The sequence below is a fragment of the Rhinatrema bivittatum genome, chromosome 9 (assembly GCF_901001135.1).
Source record: "Rhinatrema bivittatum chromosome 9, aRhiBiv1.1, whole genome shotgun sequence".
Lineage (NCBI taxonomy): Eukaryota > Metazoa > Chordata > Amphibia > Gymnophiona > Rhinatrematidae > Rhinatrema > Rhinatrema bivittatum.
The window spans coordinates 151,002,598-151,021,749 of NC_042623.1; the positions used below are offsets into that span (position 1 = coordinate 151,002,598).

General features: G+C 45.0%; 1 protein-coding gene across 2 annotated transcripts in view; it reads right to left on the reverse strand.

Annotated features, from left to right (window-relative positions):
* WDFY1 (WD repeat and FYVE domain containing 1) overlaps positions 1 to 19,152 on the reverse strand; it is a 102,812-nt gene that overhangs the window by 25,024 nt on the left and 58,636 nt on the right. For both annotated transcript variants that reach the window (XM_029616330.1, XM_029616331.1), the window contains exons 8-9: positions 10,204 to 10,309; positions 6,188 to 6,289 (exon numbers count right to left, since the gene is read on the reverse strand). In XM_029616330.1, coding sequence (XP_029472190.1) covers positions 6,188 to 6,289; positions 10,204 to 10,309 — 208 coding nt within the window. The remainder of the gene's footprint in view (positions 1 to 6,187; positions 6,290 to 10,203; positions 10,310 to 19,152) is intronic.

Below are 19,152 nucleotides of genomic sequence, written 5' to 3' on the forward strand. Positions count from 1 at the left end.
CGACCCTTCGCAGAATCTCTAGACCACTCTGGGAAACCCAGTAATTCTGCTGTCTAATTCACATGGAAGGCAGAAACCACCTTTGGCAAAAAGGAAGACACTGTACGTTAGAAATCCGCAAGAAAGGATCACGACAAGAAAGAGCCTAAAGCTCCGAAATACGCCTGGCTGAACAAAATTGCCATCAGAAAAAACGGTCTTCAAAGTAAGGTCCTTCAAAGAAGTCCTTCCCAAAGGAGGCCTCATAGAGAACTCGCAAAGCTAAGTTGAGGTCCCAATCCGGACACACCTTTCGAACCGGGAGTCTCACATTCTTAACCCTGTTGAAGAATCGAATGACATCCGGATGAGAGGCCAAAGGCTTGGCTCACACTTTGCCCCTGAGACAACCCAAGGCTGAAATTTGGACACGGAGCGAACTGAAAGCCAAACCCTTGGACAAACCCTGCTACAGAAAAGAAAAAAATATGCGGAACAGATGCTGCCAGAGAATCCAGCCACTGCTGAACACACCATGTCTCAAAAACCTTCCAAACCCTGACGTAAGCCATGGAAGAGGAAGGTTAACTAGCCTGAAGCAGGGTAGCAATCACTGACTCCAAATATCCCTTCAAGTGTAATCTCTGCCTCTCAAAATCCAAGCTGCAAGACAAAAGTGATCCTTCTGATCTGAAAATATGGGACCCTGCCACAAAAACCCTGGCAGATGAGCCAGCCGAAGAGGTTCCTCAACAGTCGCGCACCAGGTCTGCGAACCAAAGACGACGCGGCTACTCCGGCACCACCAGCACTACCGATCCTGGATGCACTTCTATACACTGAAGCACTTGAGCTATGAGCGGTCACTGAGGAAACACATATAGAAGGATTCCCGGCCAGGGACACACTAGAGCATCTAGTCCTACCGAACTGACCTCCTTTCTGCAACTGAAAAATCTTGTCTTTGCATTGGCCCGCATGGCCATGAGATCCAGCTGCAGAACATCCCATCTGGCACAAATGTGATTCCAGGCTTCCGGGGATAGCTCCCACTCCCCGGGATCCAACTGCTGCCTGCTTAGGAAATCCGTCTGCACATTGTCCACTTTCGCTATATGAGAGAGGCTGCAATTCCCTCGAGGTGAGCTGCCTTTGATACAGTTGATATTCAAATTTTACTTCATAGACTGTTGGAAATTGGTATAAATGGAAGTGTATTCAAGTGGTTTAAATCATTTCTCTCTGAGAGATTTTATCGTTCAACTAAAGGAATGTTTTTCTAACAAAATAAACATCGAATCTGGGGTTCCTCAAGGGTCTGCTCAATATTTATCTTTTGCCACTTTGTAAATTGTTGTCAGGACTAGGACTAATTTACTATATTTACACTGATGATGTACAGCTCTTGATTCCTATAAAGAATACCCTGGAAGACATCTTTAAAGAACTTGAAATTTACCTAAATTCAATTAGACAACTTTTGTCTCATATGAAGTTGATTTTAAACAATCAAAAGACAGAATTAATTCTGTTAAGCAGAAAATCTAATTTTAGTAAAACCTTCCATTTTAACACCAATTTCATGCAGATTGAATCTTCAAGTCAAGTACGAGATCTTGGTATTTTAATTGATTCTTATTTTAGATTAAATCCGAGACATAAAGCGGAAAATAAGATACAGTTATTTTAAATTACAAATTTTAAAGCGGCTAAAGCCCGTGTTAGATTTTAAACACTTCAGGACTGTCTTACAATCTCTGCTTTTCTCCACTCTTGATTATTGCAATGCCTTACTTCTTGGAATACCTGAATCCCATATCAGACCATTGCAGCTCCTCCAGAATGCAGCTGCAAGAGTTTTATGTGTGGGGAAAAAATGTGATCACATCACCCCAACCCTCATTGAATTAAATTGGTTACTGATAAAACAAAGAATTGAGTATAAGTCTCTATGTATCCTATTTAAAGCTATAAATTATAACCAAACTGAATGGCTAAATGCCTTATTACATCTTCATACACCACAGCAGAACCTTCGCTCAGCCAATAAGGGTCTTTTATCAATACCATCACTCAGAACAGCACATTTATCAGAGGTTAGAGAGCGAGCTCTCTAGGTTGCAGGCCCTAAGTTATGGAACTCATTATCGGAGGAGCTTAGATTACAAAAGGATATGAAACTTTAACAAGAAGTTGAAAACATTACTATTCAAAAATGCTTATGAACTAGTGGCAGGAAAATGATCAACATGTCAGTTTGGATTATCCACTAAGCTGTTTCTAATCTTTTATTATTGTAACACCTGGTTTTATTTGATGTTTGTTTTATCTTGTATTCTACTTATATATATTTTTTCTATTCTCCAAGCTGTTTATTAGATTTTTTAAGCTTTAATTTTATTATATTTTATTTTATTAATTACAATGTATTTTATAGATAGTTTTGATTAATTTTAACCTTGTTTAGATTCTTTTATGATGTATGACTTGTGTGCTTTTTATTTATATGACTAATTGTACACCGTCTAGATTGTCTACAGTTTGACGGTATATAAATAAAATAAATAAAAAATAAATAAATTCCGCCTAAGCAAACAATAGCTGAGTTTCCCGAGCCACTGCAGGACTCTTCATTGATGTATGTCACTGTTGTTGCATTGTCCACAAACAACCAAACCATGTGACCTTGGACCAGAGGCAGAAACTCCAAGGTCTGCGCATCGCTCTCGTCTCCAACCGATTGAAGGACCAGGCCTTCTCTGCCACTGACCAGAGACCCTAGGCCAAACGACCCAGACACATTGCTCCCCAGCCCTTGAGAATGGGTGGTCGTGACCACGAACACCAATCTGGAGATTCAAGGTCCACCCCTCTTTCCAAGTTGCTCCTCGACAGCCACCATGCAAGGCTGGACCTGAACTCCTTCAGAAGAGGCAACGGGACAAAATACTGTTCTGACATTGGATCCCACCGGGACAACACCACTCTCTGCAGTGGACACATGTGAGCAAAGGCCCCTGGAACCAGATCCAATGGCGAGGCCATAGAACCCAGAATCTACAAGTAATCCCAGACCCTTGGAACAGAAAGGTGTAGAAGCCAGGTTACTTGCGCCTGCAATTTCGACAACCTGTCTGCTGTCAGATACACCCTGCCCTTCAGGGTATCGAAGTGGGTTCCTAGGTACTCCAGAGATTGAGATGGAACCACATTGATCACCCATCCCAAAGAGCTTAGGGTATCCATCACTTGCCCCACCGAATGAGCGCAATCTGCTTCCGACTTTGCCCAGATAAGCCAAACTTCCAGTTATGGGCAGACCAAAATCCCTTCCTCTCCTGAAGGCTGCCTTTGTGAAGATTCAAGGAACTGTGGCTAGCCCAAAAGGAAGGGCCCAAAACTGGAAATGCTGACCCAGCACTTTGAACCACAGGAACCTCTGATGGTCCTTGCGAATGGAAATATGCAGATAAGCCTCAGTGAGATCCAAAGGCGCCAGGAACTCTCCTTTGTGGACCGCCGCAATTACTGTGCACAGCTCCATCTGGAAACGTGGCACCCGCAAACTCAAGTTCACCTTTTGCAAATCCAAGATGGGAAGGAAGGTGCCCTCCTTATTTGTAACCACAAAATAGATGGAGTATCTTCCCTACCCCTGCTCCCTCAGCAGCATGGGAACTATTGCCTCCAAGATTATCAACCTTTGCAGAGTCCCCTCTACCGCTTCCTGTTTGTTTCAAGAAGAGCAGGGGACTCCAGAAAGACATCCCTGAGCTGCCGAGAAAATTCTAAGGCATAACTGTCTCTTACAACCTCCAGCACACACTGGTCTGAGATAATCTTGGCTCACTCCTCATAAAAATAAATGGGACAACCTGCCCCCTACCGCTGTCCACAAGGAGCGGACGAGCCTGGCTTCATTGGGACGGCTTACTTCCTCCGGTCCCCTGACTGGACCAGCCTCTGGAGGACCTGCCGACTGCTTGGAAGCAGAGGAGGAAGTCCCACTTCAGCACCAAAACCTCTTCAACTTGTGAAAGCAGGGACGGAACGGAAAGACCTTCTTATTGCCCTTCTTGTCCTCCGGCAGTCTATTGTCTTTGGTTTCCCCTAAGTACCCTGCAGACCATCCAGGCCCGGATTGACACTCATTATCAGACTCCTGAGCTAGCTTCACCCCCAATTCCTCCAACACCTGGGAAATGAGAGGCTGCAGCTCCTCCTTTTTAAACAGGTGGCCCACCCAAGGGTCATGTCCCTCAGACCTGGTCCCCTGAACAAGATCTGGGTCATCCTTGCTCCCATGCAAATCTAGGTTCTGATCCCTAGGTTCATCTCCGGGTCTGCTATTGGAGGGGAAGCCGCATCCTCCTGCAGCTCATCCGTCATCCAGATCCCTGATGTCAAGCTCCGCACCAATGCCATGCAGATGCTTGCTAGCCCTCTTAGAGGCACCGACTGAAGCCAGTCAAGATCTCTTGGGTGGCCTGGAAGTTTCTCCCTGGATGCAGTGTTCCAGGAAAGCCTTGTGCATGAGCAGAATGAATTTGTGGGAAAACCCCTGCGGGCCAAGACAACACCCACTCGGGACTACTGGATGATGAATCCACTCCCTCTTCCTGCCCATCCTTGAGTTCCCACCCCAGAGGAGAGACAGCCGGGGGGGGGGGGGGGGGGGAATAAGTCATCAGATTTCTGGCCGGCTGGAGTCCCCTGGATGCAATCCCCCTCGGGAGCAGTGGAGGTGGAGACCCCCACCTTGGCCCCTGCCACAGGCCCCATAGAGCGAGAGGCCCTCCTGTCCTTTGGACCCTTAGCGGAGGCTCCCTCCCTCCCAAAGCCCAACCTGTTCATAGAAAGCACAAATTTAATCTAGCAGACCAAAGCTTGCAGGCCTTACAGGCTTCCATGCACGGCTTCTCTATCATGCAGGCCTGCTCACACGCGCAGTGTCACTCACAAGCGTATTGCCGCAAGGTAGGCCGCTCCTCCAAGGTGCCAAGACGGCACACAGGAACAGAATTGGCCCGAGAATAGCGTGCACCAAAAGCAGCTCACAGAAAGACCATGGTGCATGGGAAACCTTTCCCCCGCCAGGGAAATTACAGAGAACCCCCGCCGGTGCACTCTGCTCCCACTCCCTTACTGACCCCGGCAACCCTGGAAGTCTACCACCTCGGCACTGCACTGCAGGCTGATTCTCCTGGCTGTAAATCTCTCAGAGCTCTCTAATTACTTTTTTTTTTTTTTTTTTTTTTTTTAAACTTAAGCAACAAACAAACAAACCACAAGGGATACTTCCCGGAGAGAGCCAGCAGTGGACCTGGTTATCAGGGACCCCAGAAGTAGCAGGCTACAACAGCCAGGGGTATCCAAAGCCTCGTTCGCTCGGCTCAACCCAAGGGATGGCCCACCAAGGAACCCGGCACCTTAGAGAACAGATCCAAATCTCCAAACTCCAAATCAGTCAGGCCTGCACGTTTGCACCTCTACCATCTGCTGGAGTCACAGAAATACTGAGAGACTGCAGGTGGCACTCTCATTATGTAGCAGTGCCTCAAAATATTTGATCTCTGCCTCCATCTGCTGGTAGGGATGAATAAACCCACTTGTCTGTACTGATCTGGGTATGTTCAGGAACAGAAAGTTATATACTACTGCAGATGCTCTGTGGAAGAGAGACAGGATAACAGGGCAGTGTTAAAGGACAAGCAGGTAACAGCTGCCAACCCCAGAACCATAGGGAAAGTAACTGAAAATGTTATTTTCTCTATTTGACTATGTAATGTGCCATATTTTAGTGCTAGACATCATCAGAAAGTATTTCAACTTTGTCAGGTTTCTTTTCCAGTTTGCCAAGTTGAAATGCCTTAAAGCACTTTGCCACTCTGCCAGTAAACCAAAACTGATTTCTTACAGCACTATTAGAAAAGTTTCTCTTGTTCAGCATTGTTCATTATTTCCATATATCTATATATTTTTTTACTTAATATCTATATTAAAATACTTTTATTTAAGTGATTGTTTAGCAATCTGGATTAACTTATTTTTTCATTTAAATTTATTCCAGTCGTTTTCTACCTTCACATTTGTTTTCTCACTTTTGGCCACCACTCCCATCATTGCTTTTATTCCCTAACATGCAGCACATTGCTGGGGAAAATTCTCATCCAAGCAGCATAGACAATGGCCAAAGCTGCAGCCTCACCTGTCTTAGTCCAAGTGTCTTTGTGTCCCACATCTGCTTTATGTTCCAGAAGAAAGGCTGCTCACACGTCTGACATGAGTCACTTTCTAACCACTGGGGAGCCTGCAAAAGAGAGTGCTGGTGAGCATGCCTGACCTGACCCCAGTGCCTCAGCAAACTGTACCTCTGATAACCAAATCAATATTTCCAGTTTTAATTTCAAGGACAACATACCATTTTACGTTTGTAAATTATTTGAATTAAGTTTTTTTTCATAAGTTTTGGAATCACTACATTTCAAGGCCAATATTCAAAGAATGCACCTGGGAAAACACTTTGCACCCATGTTTAACAGCTGTCTGAAATTCGCTCAGCCTCAATTAGGCTAGAAATCCATGCAGTGTTCCAGGGGACATGTTTAGGTCGGGAGAAGAAAAATACATATGTAAATAGCATTTTTAAATCTACAAGTGTACTTTTCCAGTCAAGTTCTACCCCCAGAAAAGCAGGTACAAGCGACTGTGTACACAATGAGTAACTTTCAAACAACTCCACGTGGCCACATATATACAGCCATGCATAGATCTACTACAGTATTTTATAACCTGCGTGTATCGGATATACATAGGTTATAAGATGTGTTTGTCTATCCCCCCTCCCCCCAATATGCACACGAACATCTGCAATGCACAGGAAGTGTGCACGTCAATGCATTGAATAAGCATACATTTCCTATTTTATAAAACATACATGTGCATATTCTAAGAGCAAAAAAAGAGAATGGACTTACTAGCTGTAAGTCGATATATTTTAAAACATGCACATGTAAGTGAAATCACCAGTTTATAGACACCTCCACCAGTTCGCCCAGTTCTTCTCCAGGTCATTCAGACCCTCCTAATTCTTCACCCTGAACTCCTCCCCCTAGTTCATGCAAACCTCCCACCCACCCAACAGTACAGGATGAGATAAGATCTGAATGGTATAAGATAATCAGCAAGTGTAAATTTATGCGAATAAGTTGCCAAATGTACGTATGCATGTCTCTTATAAAATAGCAACTTGCACACGGACCTCTTTGCCCCATCCCAGAATGCCCACAGACCTCCCCTTTTTTGCAAGTGTAAATGTGCATGCAACATAAAAAACACATTTTATTTAGATTTTTTTAATATTCCACTTTTCACACTTTTTTCAGCCCATTCAGGTAGTTTTGATGTTTACAAAATAGCACATAAGTACAAGGTACTTAAGCACATATATGGTAATTTAACTCACAAAAACATTTTGAAAATTCTTCCCACTTTCAAAGCAAATTTCAAAGCAAAAAGTACACACAACATCCTTTTTGAAAACTGGTGCAAAGACGTGGAAAAAAAAGTCATGCGGACTTGGTATTAATGAAGGTGGTTTGAATATTGCCCCCCCCCCCCCCCCCCCGAGTGGCGATAACTGAATGACATGAATTGCATTTGTCTTTGGCCTCAGGGAAGATAATCAGTAGACTCCTATATTGCTGCAGGAGTCCGAAAAAGGTTGGATCATTCTCAGAGCACTCCTGGGTCAGTGGTAGGGTCAGGAACCCTCATGTTCCCCCGGGAGTAGATGCCTTCTACCTCGGCCTTGACATGACAGACTGACCACCTCCAAGGCCTATGTGAATGTAACATGTCTATCTTCACCTTTAGCTGCATGCCAGATCTGCTGGCATTATATTACAAAGGCAGTTCATATCTACTGCCACCAGAAGATCTGTCTGGCAAGCCTTTATGCAGATGTGGAATCAGTGTAGTATGTGGGCATGTTGCTAAAGGCAACCAAAAGATAGCTAACCCCAATGGATTCAAGTTTTATACACACTAGAAGCCACGAGAGAAACAAGCAGCTGCTGGCCTTTTAAAACTGAACACACACTAAGGTTTCAAGCTTCCATGAATAGACATTTTAAAATGCATACATTTAGGAAGACATTTTCCCAGTAACCCACCTACTGTGTAGGCATTTTTCAAAGAGAAACTACTTGCATAATTTCGCTTTGAAAACTCTGACACAGGCACAAAAAGTCCCTCATGGCTTGTGCCTCTTTTTCTGCAGGCAGAGGAACAGGGGGAAAAGAATGCATGCAGATTTGAAAATTCAATTCCATGTGTGTATTTTATTCTTTCATGCACCCCAGGAACACTGCTTTTTAATGCACCAGGAATTACACAAGCTGTGAACTCCGCGCATGCTTTTTAGCTGCTCTGAAGAGGACACATTTTCACCCAGGACAATCTTCTTGTGTAAATATCTTTGTATCCAGCTAGAACCCCTGAAAATTGACCTGCTAAAGCATCCATGCTAAGGTTTGAATATCCTCAAGACCTAGTGAAAAACAGGAGGTGTCTTCAAGGAGAAGTCTTGAGAGGGAGGGGAATAGAAAACTAGTAACATTGAATTCAAAAACAGAGGCATAGCGCCCCCCCCCCCCCCCCCCCTTTTCAGGAGTTTATCATTCTAGTAAAAGGCAGTATTTGGTAAAACTGGGTCAATTCGTATTTTTTGGGATCTGCTTCTAGCTATTTTTAATCATAGCACCATTTTTTCAGAACTAGAAGTATTAACTGGTCCTACTCCCTACACTACTGTCGCACTTCATTGTGATCAATATGAGGAAGCAAGGGCGTTAAGGTGCAAGGGTGTTAAAGTGCAAAGGCATGATCACACCACCTAAATAGGTAGTGTACTTAATGGAAGGACGAGCTCTACACAGAGCCGCTGGAGATTTTTCTCCCTCTGAACCTTGTTGGAGCAATACTATATGGCTTGCTAAGAAAGAAAGGAGCAGAGTCCTATGGAGAACAGATCTTTTAACCAATCACAGCCTCACTGTAATCAGATCCTCAGGTACAACTGGTTCATTTGCCCTCTGTAAACTGATATGAGGTGGAGGGCCAAAAGGAAGGGTCTTATGGGAAGACAAATGCCTTTTCCTCCAATAGCAGATTGCTTGTATGCAGACCATCAGGTCTGATTAGCTATGTTGCTCTGTGCGCCAACGTTAATTGTGATGGTGGAGGGAAGTCAGTGCAGCAGGACACCCAAAAGATTAGCTGAGAGCTATCGCTACAAGAGAAATAAGAGGATGGGAAGGAGAGAGAACATGAGGGAGAAGGTGGGCTGTGACACTAACTTGTCATGCTGCTTACTCAAGGTCTATAAATGCAGTTTAGTACGTATAACACAAGAGGATTACACATTTACTTCGGTGAATCTTCAAAGAGATACGTGGGGGGTTGTTGCAGTATCGTCTGGAAATTTTAACAAGGAAATAAGGGCAGGGTTCGGAAGTACAGGCACAAGTCACGATTTTGTAATAGGTATATGTGCATACATTAACGAATTGGTCCAGACACTTTTACATCTGCTAATTGACTCACATAACTGAAATCTGCAGTTTTTGGGTGGGAAATCTTGGTGAACTGTTGGGGGTTCAAGGTGACGTGCTAGAAGGTCAAGGTTAACCAGTGGAAGAATCTGCAAACTGGTGATTCCAAGTGCAGGTACCATTCTGCATTATATACAAATGAGTTGAGTAGGAAACTAACACAGGCACTATAATCGCAAAGTGCTCAACTACACCTCCCTGAGGTATAGTTACGTCTTCTGTGCCATGACTTTCTCGAAATATTTAGCAAGCATAAATTTAACTTTGCATTCAAAGCAAATGAGCTGCTTTTCACAATTTTGAATCTCAGTCACTCATTGGCATTGATTTTGCACAAAAAACTTGCAAAAGAAAACTTATGTGTGCTAAAACAGCTGTTTGCAAAAAAAAAAAAAAGCAAAACAGTAGAAGTTACACATATTAGAATGGCAAAAAAAGCACATGTTAAAGCATTTGTTGGGTGCTATTAGCTATTTGAACATGCAAACTTCCCTTTGCGAGTTTCGGTGCAGCTCAGTGTATCAGCCTCTGTGGCTGAACGTGCTACCATTCTCTTTGCTGCATGCGAAGAGGACTCACATAAGATCCCAAAACTGATTTGCAAGTTTACCTCTTCTCGGTTGGTATCCATATTCCAGACTGTAATCCCACCATCAGATGAGCAGGAAACAAGCTGGCGTGTCATCTGTATGTAGCACAAGGCCTGCACCTTGTCACTGCAAAGAAATCGTACATTTGCCTTCTCAATACATTAGGCAAAATGTTGCAAACCAAAGCCCGAGGTACACTATTTATCAACTTCCCACTATATTTTTTTTTAACTTTATTTTTATTGCATTCCAAATTAACACAAGTACACTAGTGAAAGAAAACAGAGGTACAAGTAATACTGTGGGCTAGATTTTAAAAGCCCCGCTCGCCTATTTTGCATAGGCCGCCAGCACGCGCAAAGCCCCAGGATGCGCGTAAGTCCCGGGGCTTCGTAAAAGGGGCGGGAGGGGGCGTGTCCGGGGCGGGTCTGGGGGCGTGGCAACGGTTCGGGGGCGGGCCGAGAGGGCGGTCCCGAATCCCCCGGCACTGCGGCCTGTGCCAGGGGATGCAGAGGCGGCGTGCGCAAGTTACACCTGCTTCAAGCAGGCGTAACTTGCACAACAAAGGTGGGGGGGGGGGGATGCGGAGGGAATGGAGGCAGGCTGCGCGGCTTGGCGCGCACAGCCTGCCGATTTTGCGCAGCCTTGCGCGTGCCAACCCCGGATTTTATAAGATACGTGCGGCTAAGCACGTATCTTATAAAATCCGGCGTACTTATTTAAGATCTACCTCAAAATAAAAATCTTTATAGAGTTACAAGGAAATAAGTATAACCCTCAATTTTTAGGAAATCTGGGGGGGGGGGGGGCGGCAGCCCAGGAAAATACCCAAGAGCGAAAAGAATCTAAAAAAATAAAGAAAACAGAGGTCTCATTGCCTTTAAACAATTGCCAAACTGCACTGATTAATTATCACTTAGGGTGATAGTCCAAAAAAAAAATCACAACTGCGACAGTTCAAAAAAAATATAATTAGAGCTCTGAAACTTTACCACATTTACAAGGATAACGTAATATAAACTTAGAGCAGCTTGTCAAGGCTTTGGATCTCAGAAAGAAACTTTCTCCTCCTCTCCTGTGTGGAATGTGTAATATCTGGGTACATCCATATTTTCTGTCCATGAAACAGTGAGCTCCTATTTCGGAAGAAAAACCTTAGGACTGTATTTTCATCACTTAGAAATGCAAAGCTCACTAAGATCATCCCTCTTTGAGTAACTTCAACATCCTGTGAAAGTTCCAAGACGTCCAAAAGATTCATTGACTGTTGAGCATTCATATCACCATGTAAATTCTCCGTAGGTTTCTGAGGCAAATAATAGGCTTTTGTAACTAAAGGCATAGCTTCAGCCAGTATCTTGAGATTATTAGCCAAATGGTTCTTAAATATGTCCACCGGAGGTAACAATTTAACAAGAGGAAAATTAAGAACCCTAATATTAAGGCTTCTTAAAGTATTTTCTATATTTTCCCTCTTTTTAACCTGAACATTTTCAGAATGCACCAGTTTGTGAAGCTTTTCAACTGAGGTTAATCTTTTTTCAAAGGCATTTAATCTCTTCTCTTATTCTGAAACCCTTTTTTCAGTATTTATACATCTATTATTATCCAGATAAGTTTGAGTTAAAGTAACAATTGCAGGCTCTATTGAGACCAGCGCTTCCCAGACCGAATCTAGAGTTATAATAGAAGGTTTTGAAAAGATAGGGCCTGAAAGAACTGCATGCTCACCACTTCCAGTGTTTTCAGTGTCAGTGTCCTGGTTTAGGTCCAAGTTTAAAACAGCAGTACCAGCTTTTCCAATAAGGAAGAGGGCAGATAGGCCATGGAATGGCCTTCCAAAACCTCTCCTACAGCGATATTCCCCTTGGAACCTTCTCCCATGGCTCCCAGATCGATCTCTTGTGATATAGACCGCTCGATAGAACAAGCTGAAGGAGATGTTACAGCAGCTCTCACTGGGGTGGGGACGGCGTCTCTAGCGCATCGGGACTAAGCGAGATCTCTTCGACCATAGGAGGAGACGTTTGCTCCTCGTCTCCTTCTGTGGCCCTTGCTCCCATGTTCAGCACTGAGGAAAAGAAGCTCTCAATATGTGGCTGGATTTGAATCCAAGGTCTCCAAAACCACCAAGCTCTCTCGGAGCTTGACTTTATGTTTCGTATGCGGCATAGGAAAAATGAAAAAAAGGTAACAATGATAAAGTTCAAATATAGAAAGAATGGAGAGCGTTCTGATCCTGCTCCTCAATCATCCGCCAACTTTCCACTTTTCAGTAATCTGCCAATGAAAAGTTATGAATTGCCAACATCTTATATTCTGGCCAGCTAAAAGCAGAGCAGAGTGGCCCACTGTGCCACTTCTACATAAAAAAACATATCAATATAGAGGGCTAGCTAAAGAGATATTCTAGAATGAACGCCTACAGTTGAAAAGTAGTCCGTCAAATAAGCTTTCTATAATCGTGTGCAGTTTTGAGTACTCCGTTTATGAAGGAACAATCAGTCAGTCCTGTTATAACATCTTTGCTCCTCACTTGTCACAGGCCTTACATAATATTGCACAGATTCCTCCCTCCCCCTCCACCATGTGGGGAAAACAGCAGCTGATGTTTTGATCAAGAAAAACCAAATATGTATGACATATTCACCCCAATAAAAGGTGAAAAATGGAATAGGTCAAGGATGACCAACTACAGTCCTCAAGAGCCACAAACCAATCAAGTTTTCAAGTTATGCTTAATGAATGCGCAAGAGAAATTTGCATGCACTGCCTTCACCGTATGCAAATATACCTCATGTATATTCATCATGGGAATCCTGAAAAACAGACCAGTTTGTAGTTTTCAAGGAATACCCCTGGAATAGATTCTCAATGCATTACAATTTTTATCGTTAATGTCCTGTTCTTGAAATTAATTGGATTTCTTGGTTTGGACTATTGATACCAGCCATCTAGTAGAGGTGAGGATAGGAAAGAAAAGAACTTTGATCTACACAGTCTACCCAGTATGATATGTGGGACAGAATCCCCATAATGCTCTATAGGAACACAAACTTCAATGCTCCTTTAGCTGCCAATAGTCAACATTTAAAACACCTTAGAGCAATCCATCACCTTCTGAAGGAACAACTGGAAGCATAAGTTGTCAGTTGTCGCGGCTCGGCACCAAGTTTCAGGCCGTGCGGTTCGTGTTGTATTGCTTATGGAGACACGCATGTGCTCTCTTGCATGATGGCCGATGCTCCCGGTGCCTCTCCGATGGAGAGTGAACTTTGGGGATGGTGGCAGAGACTTTGGCTAGGCACACGAGCCTGGGAGGCTCTCACCAGCATGGTAGCCTGCGGATGATCCCTTCCCACTAACCATGGGAATGCTGGCCATCTTGTCCACAATTGCGGCTGCCTCACGGGCCGTAGAGGGGGAGGGAGGATTTCCATCCTCCTTTATCCCCAGTGGTTAGGACCTCCAGGGGAGGTCAAAATACTGAGGGGCCTCACTCAGGAGGCGAGGAGGATTCCCTGGAGCACTCAGATGCCTCTTCTACCTTTTCCTTTGATTTTGTCTTCCTATTGCATAAAGCTTATAAGGCCAGGAAAGCCACAAGCCGGCGTAGAGCTGCGCAGGGGGCTTCGGTGCACCCAAGGCCAGCAAAGAGGGCCAGGCCCTCCAGGGCTGCAGGGGCTACAAGGGTCCAGCAGGTCCCAGGGGCCTTGGCACTGACTACCACCATAGAGAACTCCTCTGAGGCTTCAGAATTGGAGGATCTGTGGTAACAGGACCCTCAAGGGTTGTGTCTGGGTTTGGCGGATCAGGATCTGGATCAAGCGCTAACCAAGAGCCCAGCTGTCGAAGGGGAATGATCCCAAGGTAGTACAGCTGTTCCACAAATAGGAGCTGGGTCCCCTAATACCCGCTGTTCTGGAAGAACTGGGTATAAAGATCCCACAAGAGGAATCTGAGCTGGAAGATGTGGACTCAGTCATGGCTGGCCTCTGGGGTCCAACAGGTCATTTCCATTTAACAAGTCTGACAGCATGATGGTGCTTAGGGAGTGGGATACTCCCGAGACAGGCCTGAAGGTCAGCAGAGCCATGGATATGTTGAATCCTTTGCCAGAGTATATAACTGATCTCCTGAAGGTCCCAAAGGTGGATGCATCACTTTCAGCTATTACTAAGACGACGACTATTGCATTTGACAGTTCTACAGCTCTGAAAGACCTTCAGGATAGGAAACTGGAAGTGCACCTCAAGAAGTTTTTTTTGAGGTGTCCGCCCTTGGCATTCGAGCGGCTGAATGTAGCAGTTTCATGTTGAGGGCGGGCTTGCACTAGACGCAGCAGTGCAAGCAGACAAGTTCTTGTCTGAATCTGAGAAGCAGCAGGTTGGAAGCTGTGGTGGGCTATGGCGCTGATGCGTTATATGATCTCATTAGGACCTCCTCCAGAACAATGTCGGTGGTGGTTCATCCAAGTTTCAGTTGAGAGCTTTGCCTTTCAAGGAGAAGTTGCTTGTTGGTCGGGACTTGGAGGAGATGAACAAGCTTCTCGGGGAGAATAAGGTTCATAAATTGCCTGAGATAAGCTGAAAGGGAAAGGTTCCTTTCCTCCTCATTCCCGCTTCAGAGAGAATAGGCGTTTTCGGCCTCTCAGAACATCAGGGGGTAGCCAAAAGACAGTCCTCGGGAAGACATCCGTCCAGGAACCAGTCCATCAAGGGCGAAAGCTGGGTAGAGATTGTTCCTCCTAGGGTGGCGGTGGAACCAAATCTGCCCAATTATGCGAAGCTGGTCCACTCCTCAGTTCCAGCTATAGGGGGCCAGTTGGCTCTGTTCTACTAGGAGTGGGCCAAAATCACGACAAACCAGTGGGTCTTAAGAGTGATAAAAACAAGGTTACGCTTTAGAATTTGCTTGGTTGCTAAGAGATTTGTTCTTGTTCTCCCCGTGTACTTACGAAGAAGAGAAGCTAGAAGTCTGGGAAACCGTTTGTCGTCTTCGCTTTCTGGGAGCCATTGTTCCTGTCTCCCTGAAGGAACAGGGGACAGGCCGCTATTCCATTCATTTCATAGTTCAAGAAGGAGGATACATTCCGCCTAATCCTCAATCTAAAAAAGGTGAATGTGGTTTTAAAGATTCCTTAGTTTCGAATGGAAACTTTGTGCTCTGCGATTACCTTAGTGAACAAGGGAGAGTATCTGGCATCTCTGGATTTGGCCCGATCAAAGATATCTGAGATTCATGGTTCTGGGAGAACATTTTCAGTTTTACATCCTTTCCTTTGGTCTGGCGACAGCACCCAGGACCTTCACCAAGGTGATGGTTGTGGTGGCTCCGGCTTTCCAGAGGACAGGGTCTTGTTCACCCCTATTTGGATAACTGGCTGATTGGAGCAAAGTCAGGAATTCTTTGCCGGGAGGCAGTGGACTTAGTCCTCTGGTGCCTGAGATCACTGGGATGGATAGTCAATCTGTCCAAGAGTCTTCTTTTCCCTTCCCAGATTTTGGAATTCCTGGAGGCGCATTTTGATACCAAGATGGGGAAGGTATTCCTAACAGAACAACGGATTTCCAAATTGCAAGCTCAAGTTCACGGATTGTTGAGGAAGCAGGTACCCAAGGTCTGGGATTACTTGCAAGTTCTTGGGTCTATGGCTTCCACCTTGGAGTTGGTTCCAGGGGCTTTGGCTCTATGAGGCCTCTACAATCGGATTTACTATCCCCTCTGGGACCCATTGTCAGAGCAGTTCCAGCTGCCACTTCCTCTTACAGAGTTTGCCAGGTCCAGTCTCTCATGGTGGTTTGCTCCGGACAAGTTGAAACGAGGTATGGACGAGGCTTGGAGAAGAGACGGCTGAGGGGGGATATGATAGAGGTGTTTAAAATCATGAGTAGTCTAGAACGGGTAGATGTGAATCGTTTTTTTACTCTTTCAGATAATAGAAAGACTAGGGGGCACTCCATGAAGTTAGCATGTGGCACATTTAAAACTAATCGGAGAAAGTTCTTTTTCACTCAACGCACAATTAAACTCTGGAATTTGTTGCCAGAGGATGTGGTTAGTGAAGTTAGTATAGCTGTGTTTAAAAAAGGATTGGATAAGTTCTTGGAGGAGAAGTCCATTACCTGCTATTAATTAAGTTGACTTAGAAAATAGCCACAGCTATTACTAGCAATGGTAACATGAAATAGACTTAGTTTTTGGGTACTTGCCAGGTTCTTATGGCCTGGATTGGCCACTGTTGGAAACAGGATGCTGGGCTTGATGGACCCTTAGTCTGACCCAGTGTGGCATGTTCTTATGTTCTTATATCCTGGTCTGGACGATAGTCACCACCGATGCTCGTCTCTCCGGATGGGAAGCAGTTTGTCAGGACCGGTCTGTTCAGGAGCAGTAGTCGAGAGTCTTACGTTTGGCTCCTCAGGTGTTTCTGCCCCCGATGCAGGGGAAGCCGGTGAGAGTCTTGTCAGACAATGCGACAATGGTGGCTTACAACAACTGACAGGGTGGCACCAACAGTCGGGCAGTGGCTCAGGAAGCCTGGGATCTAATCAGCTGGGCAGAGCAACATCTAGCGCTGTTAGCAGCCTCTCACATAGCGGGCACAGACAACGTGCAAGCGGATTTTCTGATTCAATAGCTGGACCCTGGAGAATGGGAGCTGTCAGAGGAAGCAATGTGCCTCAGTCACAGATGGGGGGCACACCATGCATGGATCTAATGGCGACCTTCCAAAATGCCAAGGCTCTGTGGTTCTTCAGTCGAAGAAGGGAACAACGAGCAGAAGGGGTAGGTGCCTTAGTTCTGCCTTGTCCGACGGACATCCTTCTGTATGGGATCTAGGAAGACTTCCACCTCCTTGGCGTATGTGAGGGTATGGAGAGTTTTTGAGGCCTGGTGTACGGAGCAGGGGGTAGATCCTATGCAAGCCTCGATGGCACATTTTGGCCTTTCTGCAAAAGGGTTTATTCTTTAATTCCCTCAAGGTTCAGGTGGCAGCTTTGGATTGTCTTCGAGGTAAAGTTCGAGGGGCATCTTTAGCTGCACATCCAGATGTGGTGCATTTTCTCCGGGGAGCAAAGCATTTACATCCTCTGGTTTGGAAGCCTTGTCCTTCCTGGAGCCTTAACGTAGTCCTTAAGAGCATCTGTGCAGCTCTGTTCGAACCTTAAATGAGCTACCATGAAAGATCTCACTTTGAAGGTGGTTTTCTTGGTGGTAATTTGTTTGGCTTGCTGGATCTCGAAGCTTCAGGCCTTATCATGTAGGAAGCCTTTTTTGAGAATTTCGGATTCAGGGGTCTCCTTGAGGAGGGTTCCTTCCTTTCTGACGAAGGTGGTGTTGTCATTCCACTTAAATCAGTCAGTGGAGCTCCCATCCTTCCCAAGTTTGAATCCTACGGCGCCTCAGGCAAAAGAATTGCGATGTTGGGATGTAAAGTGTGCACTGCTGCAGTATCTGAAGATCACAAACAGCTTCTGCTTGTTAGATCATCTTTTTGTACTATGGAGTGGTGCAAAAAAGGGTCATAAGGCATCAAGAGCCACAATTGCGTGGTGGCTGAAAAAGGCTATTAGCTCTGCGCATATCTTTCCAAGTTGCCCTGTCCCAGAGGGGCTAAGGGCTCATTCTACCGGCTCTTCAGGCGGCCTCCTGGGCCGCGTGGCAGCAAGTTTTGCCACAAGAGATCTGTAGGGTGGCTACTTGGAAAACATTGCATACTTTTGCCAGCGATTACCGTTTGGATGTCCAGACCCCAGAGGCCATGGGCTTTGAGGAAAGCGTACTTAGAGCGGGACTCTTGCAGTTTCTACCCCATTTAGGGAACCTTTGGTACATCCCAGGCATCTAGACTGATCTGGGTACGTACAGGGAAAGGAAAATTTGTTCTTACCTGCTAATTTTTGTTCCTGTAGTACCACAGATCAGTCCAGAGTCCCACCCACTGGAGGAAAGGGAGATTTGGAGAGTCCGCGCGATCTGTTTTTGTGATTACTCTGAAGAATGGCACAGGTCTGGTTAGTCCTACACAGGATTTTGTGTGGGCATGGTTTTCTGTTTCAGATTTCCCTTTCCCACTGCTCGTTCAGGGGATGTTACTTAGTTATGGTGTTGGTATTTGTTTGGATTTTGCCTTGGGTACAGATAAATACTAAGGGACTGCAGGTGGCACCTCGCGTTATGTGGCAGTGTCAGTAAAACTCTGTCTCCATCTGCTGGAAGGGAAGCAAAACCCAGGAGTCTGGAGTTATCTGTGGTACTACAGGAACGAAAATTAGAAGGTAAGAATCAATTTTCCTATTCAGACTATACAAGGAGAAAGATAACTGAACCAATACATATGCTTAAGTAAGGAAAAAGAAAAAAAAAAACAAAAAAAACCCGATAGTATGGACACCTACATTTACAGACCTCAATATTTACATTTTAGGGAAAACATTTCAAGCAAATGCATCATTTTGCCCAGCAGTCATAGAAATTCTAATTGTTCCTTATTTTCTTTAATAGGCTGATGTAAGAAGCCAGAAATTCGGTGCACAGTTTAATGCATGTGCTAAATACAAAATTTAAACTCTTGATGCAGCAGGCAAGTGGTATTCTAATTCATTGGGAGTTTAAAAACAGCATGCAAACACAAATGTGCACACAAGCCCAAGTGTGCTCGGCCTTTTGCACAGACTGCGCGCACATTTTAATTCGCTGGGGGTAGGAAGGCAGGACAGACTGACTCATGATTTATACACTCACAAGCAAGCACAAATCATGTTTTCTGCTAATAGCCTTTTTCACACAAACATTTTATGCTAGTTTTGTTTGCATAAGTTATGAGGGAGGAGAGGGAACAACAGAGACCAGGTGAGGGAGACCCAACACACTGGCAAGTGAAGTGGGGATCCAGGCTCTAACAAAGTCAATGAGTGGAGCTATGATGGTGGCTTTCCTTTTTAGGCCCCAACAACCTTCTCATC